The sequence below is a fragment of the Cajanus cajan genome, chromosome 10 (genome assembly GCF_000230855.2).
Source record: "Cajanus cajan strain Asha chromosome 10, NIPB_CcT2T_4, whole genome shotgun sequence".
Lineage (NCBI taxonomy): Eukaryota > Viridiplantae > Streptophyta > Magnoliopsida > Fabales > Fabaceae > Cajanus > Cajanus cajan.
In genome coordinates this window covers 31,285,649-31,295,596 of record NC_138526.1, presented here as the reverse complement: position 1 = coordinate 31,295,596, position 9,948 = coordinate 31,285,649, and the positions used below count along the sequence as shown (strand labels likewise).

The 9,948-nt window shown below is 31.9% G+C and overlaps 1 protein-coding gene across 1 annotated transcript; it reads right to left on the bottom strand.

Moving 5' to 3' along the window:
• Positions 1-590: 590 nt before the first annotated feature.
• ASML2 (activator of spomin::LUC2) lies at positions 591-2,810 on the bottom strand. The gene is made up of 4 exons (XM_020375353.3): positions 2,237-2,810; positions 1,579-1,716; positions 1,300-1,458; positions 591-953 (listed from the first exon to the last, which is right to left on the bottom strand). The coding sequence occupies exons 1-4, from the start codon at positions 2,660-2,662 to the stop codon at positions 870-872; spliced, it is 807 nt and encodes a 268-aa protein (XP_020230942.1). The 5' UTR covers positions 2,663-2,810; the 3' UTR covers positions 591-869.
• Between the last annotated feature and the right edge of the window lie 7,138 nt (positions 2,811-9,948).

The following is a 9,948-nucleotide window of genomic DNA, read 5'->3' as shown; positions in this document are numbered from 1 at the left end:
TGAAAAATGAAAGATAGATTCTTCCTCCTCATTTATATTCGTTATTTTTTTTATTTTACTTTCAATTGAGAGGTTATTCGTAGAGATGGAAAACCCTTATCTACTTTTTCTCTTTTTTGGAAACAAATTATTAATATAAAGTATTTATTAATTTTGTTGATAATTAATCTCTATTAATCACTTTTAATAATGTCTTCTCTCTCAATTATCTTTTTTTTTTTTTTTTGTCATATAAGATTTGAATTCAAAATCTTCTTTTAAAAAAATTGAATTTAGTATCAATACTCGTAAACTCACCTAACTATGACTAACACAAGTATTTTGAAAAGTTCATTCAATGTAAATATAAAACGTCCCTGTAGAGACCCCAATATATATCCATCATCCCAATATGAGAACTAGATCGAATTTCCGATTAGTGGCTTTCAGTAATGATCACTACGACAATTACATCAATATAGAGAGAATTGACTCCAAACAGTTTGAGAGATAGTGACCTATGAGCTAGTTTATCGGAATATTTCTGTCTACTCAAACATAAAGTCCCTTCTTCCATGGAATATTTTTATATCTTTCAATCAACCCAAGTATCCAGTCAAACTAGGCCCATCGAATTCCTTAACAAAGACGATGCCTCTAAAATTAACATCAAACAATCTACATCCGCTGGTTACACCGCCATGCAATTAGAGTTTACATATATCTACGTGCTTAATTTTCAAAGAGAACAAATTAGCATACAATCGCAAAATATTAACTATGGTAAACTCTCTCTCCTCCTATTCACCTTGCACTACTAGTTTCAAACCCACATCTTCTTGAACTAGAGCTTCTCGATCATGTGGAATCAATGATGCTAATTAATTTAGTTACATGTCTTCCGGTGAAGAATGAGATAAATAAACTAGACTTGCCATAGCCTCTTGAAGCCAATCCTCCTCGTCATTCTTTAACTGCATGCATAAAGGATTATCTAATCAGAAATTATTATGGTTGTCACAATTTCTTTTTTTTTTTTTTTTATGCATTTAGGCATGAAATTAGATAGTTATATTTTAATGACATATTAGAAACAAAAAAAATTATAAAGAAATTTAACCAAGAAAGTTTGGATAATTTTTTATGTTTAAAAAATGAATTGAGCATATTTATTTTTTAGTTACTACTTTGTTTAGAAAATATTAAAAGGGCTAAAACTATATTACAGTATTATTATTCATTGGATAGGATGACATTTCATTGTCAGCTATGGATTCTCGTTTCTAAATATCCATCTTAACAGTGTAGAATGAAAGTTACCTGGAACTGGATTGAATCACCACCGTAGAAGTCTTCTTTGTGATGATGATCATTCTCATGCTTTTTTGTTGCCATGTCTTCTTCACATAGCTCATTGTTTCTTGCAAACCTTCCCCTAACCCTCACTCGCCTATCAGCTAAGGTTTTCCGACATGCGTACTGTGGAGAAGGGTCAATGAGAAAGTGAATTCCATATTCCAGATTATGCAGAAAGATGAAAGAGTCTTGTGTAAGTGTGTATGTGAGTGTGAGTGTGTGAAAGAGAGAATATAAAAAGACCTTGATGGTTTTGTTAAAGTTTCTTTGATTTCTTTTCTTCAAATATCGGAGAATTCTCTCTTTCCTTTCTTCTTCTGAGTACCTTCCTACCTTTATGTTAGGCTCCTCAACTGCTGCCATTTGATTACCCTGAATTCCCTGCCATAAAATTCAAAACAGCGTTTAATAAAATGAAACTATCCTTACTATTTAATATATGATCATTACAAAAAAAAAAAAAAGAGAACTATCCTTAATATGTGATCAAAGAACTTTAGAAATATTCTCTTAAACTTGTATTGAAAAAAAAAATTAAAAGAGGGGATCATCATGACTCCTTGGAATGAAAATTTAGAGGTTCCACTTTCAAATTTGGAAGAGGCTTTCACATATGACACGTTTCATTTTACAACTCCCTTCCTAAGGAGACTACATATATGAAAATTTAAAATTATTATAAAATAAAACCATGCTTATAATAATGTATGCAAAAGATTTAACCTTGCTACATGCACTACATCATCAATGAAATACAAGGGTTGGCCTAATAACTAACAGAAGTGGAAGTGATATGCACTGTATTATAAGTTTGAATCCTGTTCCATCATTGTAACTCTTACTGATAACATGAAACACAACATGGAATCATCAATTCAACAATAATTAATCATATTCATACCCAATTTTCTCTGGCAGTATTAGGATAAGCAGGTGGCTTAATATCCTCCACAAACCCACAACATTCTTCTCCAAACTCCCCAACATGTGGTTGGTATCTGGAGTTGAAATTCTGAAACCCTCCATAGAAGCCCATTTTGCAGTCCGAAATGGCCAAGTCAGAGAGCCCCCCAAGTTGCTCAGAGAACGAAGGCATCCAATTAGCACAAGCCATGGCATCACAATCAAGTGACACAATATGATCAAGTGCACCATTGTTCATGTCAAGCACAGGAATCAAGCTATCTTGAGCACCCCACATGGCGTTGTCCATCACTGAGGCGTTGCCATTGAGTGGTGTGGGAAACTCCTGAAGATCATGAGTGGTGAACGTGTAGTTTGGATAGAACTGAGGGATTGAAGCCATGGAAGAAGGAGAGAGGGGCATGGAAGAAAAGGAAAATTAATTGTTACGTGTGTTGTGTTGTGTTGTGTTGTGTGTGTGTTTTGGTTGGTGTTTCTTATTTTGTGGTGTGAAATATATAGGCTATTGTGATAGTGCAAGAAGAGTGGCAAGTTGGCGAGGCAAGTGGACAAGACTATAATAGGGAATTAGGCAGCTAAGAATATGGATATTGAAACAAATTAATTAAACTGTGTCTCTACTTTCTCATCTTCTGGTCTCTTTGCTGTTGTGTGCAACTGTTAAACGCGTAAACCTTGTACTCGTAATTATTTTTATTTTTATTTTTAATAGTGAAAATAGAATAAATATTGATGGGGGTACAAACTATCAACATTGTGTTGGCAATAAAAGTTATTGTGATACACTTAGTAGGAGCATTTATATCAAAATGTCTTGTTTAAGAGTATTTTCGGTTTGTGTTTACATTGATTGATCCGGATTGAGTTTCTCTCCAAATGATTTAAAAGTGTGTTTATTACAATTTTACATATACGAAATTAATGACTCAATTTTTTTTTTATTATTTTGAATTATAATCATGTTTTTGTTAGCTGGTTAATATATATATATATATATATATATATATATATATATATATATATTAAATTACAATATACTATTTCAATTATTAATATTAGATTAACTCTAATGATTTTTTACTGAATATATTAAATGTTATGTACAATTGCGTAGTTTTTTTCATTTTTAATATGTGTACTAAATTAAAAGGGAAATGCAGGCATTCTCAATATACAATCAATATACAATCAACCCATTTCTTTTTTAAATCAAAGTATCTCTTAATTAAAATATAAGGACTAGTTTATGAAAATATTAAGCTTTATTTAAAGGGTTAATCTCTCCAACAAATAACCCTTTGGATCATGTCACAATATTCTCAAATTTCCAAAACGTGTAATGAAATCTATAAAATCTCTATATATGTACGTTTGTACTTTAAATTTCGTCCTTTTGTTTCATTTTCAATCACATTTGATAAAACTTGTCATGCTAAAATCACATTTCAAAGCAATAATGCATGTAATACATGCATATCTCACGCTGCTATATTATAGCCTGTTGTCTTTAGGTCATTTCAGCTTAATTATTAGCATTTTTTTCGTAGTTACGTACGTAGTCTATTTTGACAAGTATGATTTTAACCCTAGTTTGTTTTGGTAGAAATAGAGTGTAAAAGAAAATAGGAAGGAGAGAGCAATATTATGATAGAAATTTTAGATTTCCACTGCTTTTTTGAGAGAAATAATTGGAAGAGATGAAGTTATTTTCGTTAAACCCACAAAAAATTATTTCTTTCTCATAATGGAATGAAATGGAAGAGAAATGGTCTTTTTTTATTAAATTTTAAATATTTATATAATATACAAAAATTGTAAAAAATTCTTAAAACATTCTAAAAACTAATAAATAATTTTATGTTAATTAATAAAAAAATTGTATCTTAAAAATTCATATTTTTAATCATTATAAAATATATTTTTATGTTTCATTTAATTCTTTTGAATACTTCATTCATATTTCTATCCATTCACACAACAACTCCTCTCTCTCTCTCTCTCTCTCTCTCTCTCTCTCTCTCTCTCTCTCTCTCTCTCTCTCTCTCTCTCTCTCTCTCTCTCTCTCTCTCTCTCTCTCTCTCTCTCTCTCTCTCTCTCTCTCTCTTCAGCTTAGGACAAATCTCAATCTAAATAATAATAATAATAATCATAATCATAATAATAATAATAATAAAGAATAATATTGATTTGATTCCTCTAATTAATTTGATTTTGCTTATAAAAAAATCATAGTTTCATGATTTAAGTGGCCCTATTAATTTAAAGGATAATAATTAAATAAAAATTTGTTATTTAACAAAAATAAAGCTATTGATTTAATAATGGTTATTTGAAAATATATATTCTGTAACAAAAAATTTATTAAAATTAAGAAGGGGTATACATATTCATGATAATCACAAAATGCACCAACTTCATATTCTGTTAATTTATTTTAAGTGGAAATAATTAAATACACAAACTGCATAATATTTTGTTTTACTTTTCACACGTAAAAAAAAGGCATAAATGCAATAGTACGATTCCTTGCCTGTTAACCCACCACTCCACTTGTTGTTTCTATAGCTATACATCTTTTATCTCTCATGCACACATATGTAAACAAAAGATAAGATGAATTAACTCTTTGTGTATGCGGAAACACGTATAAGTCCAGTAATAGATAAAGGTAACAAATTATGAGCTTTATAGTCAAAAAAGGAAAATTCTCATGTTAATAAAGTGTTCATGGCTTAACCTTTTAGCTAGCAGTCTTATGTAGGGTAACTATCAGAACTCGGACCACAGTTCTCATGTAAATCTTTTGCAAATCAAGGATTTATATTTTAAAATAACGTTATTGTCCATAAATTATTTTCATTTCCCTTTGCAACTATTATTATGTATTATTTAATTTTAAAAATGCATAAAAAAGGTATATACAAAATACTAAAAAAATTAATACATTAGTTTATTGGTATAATATATATGTATTTTTCAACAGAAATATGTTATTGCGAGAATCGTAATTGGCCAAAATAATTTTAATATCAAATTCTATCATAAGTGTTTCATTACCAAATAACTAAGTATGTTCTTTCGTGTAGCTAAGGTTTTTTTTTAACTTTTTTTTTTATACGTTTCATGTAGTTAAGTAGTAATTTTATTTTATTTTATAACAAATCAAACTAGTTTCACAAACAAACTAATTAAAGCGATAGTTGAAATCATTTTCACGCATGCAATTGGAAATACTTGTTTTTTAACTTTCAAACGTCCTTGATTGAGTGATTTTTTAACAGTACTAACAAATGACCGATATCCAATCAATGTTCTACACTGAGATTCGAATGAAGAGAAACACAATATATATATATAATTCGTATATATACAATGATATTGTTGTCAAAGGTTAAAGCTAAAAAGTAGATTACATATTTATGCAAATAGAATAAAGTACGAATTTAATTTTTCAGCAGCTTATAGCCAACGAGAAGAGGAATTTAAGCTACACAGAAGGAAAAGCTGAAGCGATATCTGGAAAAGTAAATTGTAGAGGGCTTCATGTGCACACTATTCTTACATACACTTTCAAAGCTGTGCAACTATAAGTACTTGTAAAGATTTATCCTAGTTATAGGGCAAGAATCTAACACATGGGGTTGTTAGATTTTTAGTAAACAAATCAAGTACACGATATTTCTCTCGCTACCATGAAATACTTTGCTTGCCCTAATATACCCATCACTTATAGCAAAACATAAGTACATTGACTTGAGGTTTATAAACAGATCTACCCTTGGCAAGCAAAGAATTATAAGTCACATATATGTAGGCCAAAGTGCCCCCATGATTAGATGGGGGCTTAATTTTGTACGATTATGAGACATATTCGTCTTGATTATATGTCTATGAACGTTGCTGTTGTTTTGCATGACCTCCAACCCTAACAGAATAATATATATATATATATATATATATATATATATATATATATATATATATATATGTGAGTTCTTTTCTTTAGAAATATACCGGTGGATGAGTGTTAATTAATGTTGGTAAAAATTATCCGATTCTACATTATTCTTAAAAATGAAGGTAATAAATTACAACATTTAAGGGTATGTTTGGTTTCACAAATTATTTTTTATTTTATTTTTGAATTTATAATTTTAATTTTCAAATTTTATATTTAGAAAAGATGTGTTTGATTTCACTTCTGGTATATGTATATATATGGACGTATCATATAAAAATGACTTTTTAAAGTGAGAATGAGAATGTTCAATTCTAATTCTTAAATCAAAATAAATTATTTAAATTAAAATATTATAAATAAAATTATTATGTATTGCTATCATTGTGATTGTCTTCATCATTGTGTATATCACTATCTTCATTGCAATCGTCATTGTCGCACCGTCAAGCTTCCATCGCACCATCAATGCTACAAACATCATTGTTACTACAACCACCACTATAGCCAACATCATCATTGGCTCCACCAACAATGCACTAGTACACAAAGGGTCTTTTACGTCGCCTATTTTGAGCCTTTTACGTCGGAAAAGATTTCGACGTTAATACGGGAGACGTAAATTTACGTCGCCTCTGAAAGACGACGTAAATTTACGTCGGAGATTCTTCCAGTCCGATGTAAAAAGGGACAAAAAACATGCCACATATTTACGTCGGACATGGCCTGGTCCGACGTAAATTTATGTCGGCCATTGCAAGGCCCGACGTAAATTTACGTCGGACAAGGCCATGTCCGACGTAAATTGTGGGAGTTTTTTTTTTTAAAAACGTTTATAAATTTTTGATATACCCAACACCTGCATATAAATATAGTCCAAAATACCAAATCTAAACCAGACAGTCCAGAATAGAAATTCAAATTATATTTCAAAATTGAATGACAAAAAGAAAATAATATATAAATCTTAAAAAACATAAATTATGACAATGTAAATCCTATTATCCTAAAAAAGCTATAAAACATATGTTTGTCAATGCTATCTAACTAACTAAACTAACTAACTATCAAACTATAAACATAATATCTAACTAACTAAACTTAGAAAAAATTAAAAGTTGTCCATTGTTCTCTTATCTTGAGCAACTCATCTTCGGGCAATGGAGATGGATCTTGAAAGACCTGAAACATTAATTTAAGTGTCATTAATATGCAATGTTAATTATCCTAAAGGTAAATATAGTTAAATAAATTTTGATATGAATTACCTGCGCCCAAGAATCAATAATACCCGCAGAAACTATGGCTCTCATCCAATACATGATGTAATAGTCACATTCAAACGAGTCTTGTTGCTTATTACACTAAAATGAGAAACAAATAACTATTATTTCCAAAGTCAATAAATTTAAATATTATTGACTATGAATTAATTTGCTAACCTTAGGGTATATGAAATGTAATGACTTTGATGATCTGGCTCTTCCACTTAAAATATTAGCTCCAGACACGATTCTAATTAATTGAAATAAAAACAAATGTTAGCCAATATATATAATTACAGTTTTAAAACATAATGAAAAAATTTAGTTACCCTTGTAATTGGCATTTAATTTCGTGGCTTGGTTTTCGATGTAGTGAACAAAACCACACCACGGTGTATTCCTTAGGAATGATTACCATTAACTGCCAATGGGACCTACATTGTATGACAAACAAATTAGTTATAAAATTACCATGATTAAAAAACCAATTAAAAAACTAACCCGTCAATGTATGGAGCCATGTATATATCTCTTCTTGAGTCACTCATCCATGTTTGCATATATTACTGGATCTGGACCTGAGTGTTTCCTGATTTTTGGATTGATTGAGGCTCAATAAATCCATATACTTCTGCTTGTGCTTGCTCCACACTCAATTTGTCCATGTACCTAACACAAATAATTATTATAAGTTAAATGTAATTATTGTAAATTTAGACTCATAAAAGAAAATATGACTTACATGGCCCACAGCTGTATGATAGATATATTTAACATGAAGTTTCCCCCAACAATTTCTAATGCATCAGGCAGAGATATGTATAGTGGAACATCAGAGCTATCAACTCCAAAAACTCTAATGTCCCACTGCAATTGAATTGGCTTCTTCTTTAATCGTGGTAATATGATTAGAAGCTTAGATATGGGATCACCCTCAGCTTCTGCGATATGAGCATCATCAACATGAGGTTCTCTGATGACCTCTTTACCACGATTGATAAAATCCTAAAGAAATAATGAAAATTAGTTAAACAATAATAGAATTATAAGAATATAAAAGAGCAATAATATAATTACCTTTGTCCGTGCTGAAAGCGGCATGACCAAACGTTTTGGCCAAGCTAAGAATGTGCCGGTTGCCTGCCCCACTAGTTGAACCTCTGTATTGGGCAAAGGCACTGGAGCAGCAGCATCTTGAACTTGGTCAACCACAACCTGTGTCCAGTCTGGCTGTAGAGGGACACCATGGATGGTTGAGCCACCCTCAAATACTCGGCCAATAGCCACTAACCGTGGGGGGTCATCCTCAACATATAACTCACACTGGTTTGGTACATCAGTGTGAGTCTGATCCGGTGAGGGATTTGGAGCAGCACAACTCCCTTTAGTGCTGACTCGAAAACCATCATGAGCAACTGCAGTCTGTTGCTGAGAACGAGCCAAAAGTTCAAACTTCTGTTCAAACTCTTTTTGAATATTCTTCAATCTCTCTTCAAACTGACTCTTCAATCTTTGCTCCATTCTCTACATAACCTCTTGACTGCAAGAGTCAACAGTGCTCCTCGATGATCGGGCACCAAAGAAATCTCGGTGGCTCCAAGAACCACCAACACCACGCACACGGCCTCCGTGCTCTGGCCTTCCTATGGCCGTTGTGAGGATATCATTCCGACCATCGGAAACAAATGAGCCCTGGGTGCTCTGCTCAACTAAACCCTCCTACAACATATTAACAATAAGTATACCCCAAACTACACTTATGAATTAAATGAGTTGAAATGAAGAGTCTTAGTTTGTATATTTTTACTTACTATTTTATCTGCAACGACCCTTGCAGACTCAGAAGTCATTTCCCATCTGATTTTGTCCGGGCTGCTATCCACATCTCATGGCGGGGAGGTGACTCCACACGGTCAGCAGACTCAACCCCTGTTGCCTCTGCCCTAGCCTTCTTCATTTCCTTTTTTTTTCTTTCATATCCCCCTTTTGACAATAGATGGGGTGCATCATTCTTGGCCTGTCGTTCTTGGGCAACTATTCTTTTAGCCTGCAATAATACAAAAAAGAAAATGAGATTAATTAAAATATACCTTAAGTATTTGTGTCAATGTAAGAGTTATCAATAACTAACCTGCCACGAAGGGTCCAATTGAGTGGCACGAAATTGCATCCACTCCTCATCAGTGATCTGGTACTTTAGACAGGGAGTCTCATTTTGTCGCTCTCCAAATACATACTCCCGTGTCAAGAAAGTCTTGAAGTCTCTCTACCTGGTGGCCAGGGCAGATAACATCTTCCTCCTCATGACCTCAGTATTGGGAATGTCAAAATTTTGCTATGAAAATAACAACAATTAATAAATAATGTATTTAAGTTATATAATATTCAAGGGATGTGAAAGTATATACCTGAATATCCTGCCAAATGAGGTTCTTGTCAACCTCCTGAACGTCATCCCATGATGGA

What these genes read in the sequence shown, in the direction of transcription:
- ASML2 (XM_020375353.3), bottom strand. Translation starts at nt 2,662, where the DNA reads ATGCCCCTCTCTCCTTCTTCCATGGCTTCAATCCCTCAGTTCTATCCA. An exon ending in ATACTGCCAGAGAAAATTGG is followed by an intron (nt 1,717 to 2,236) that starts GTATGAATATGA and finishes ATTTTATGGCAG; the next exon opens with GGAATTCAGGGTAATCAAAT. An exon ending in ACTTTAACAAAACCATCAAG is followed by an intron (nt 1,459 to 1,578) that starts GTCTTTTTATAT and finishes CCTTCTCCACAG; the next exon opens with TACGCATGTCGGAAAACCTT.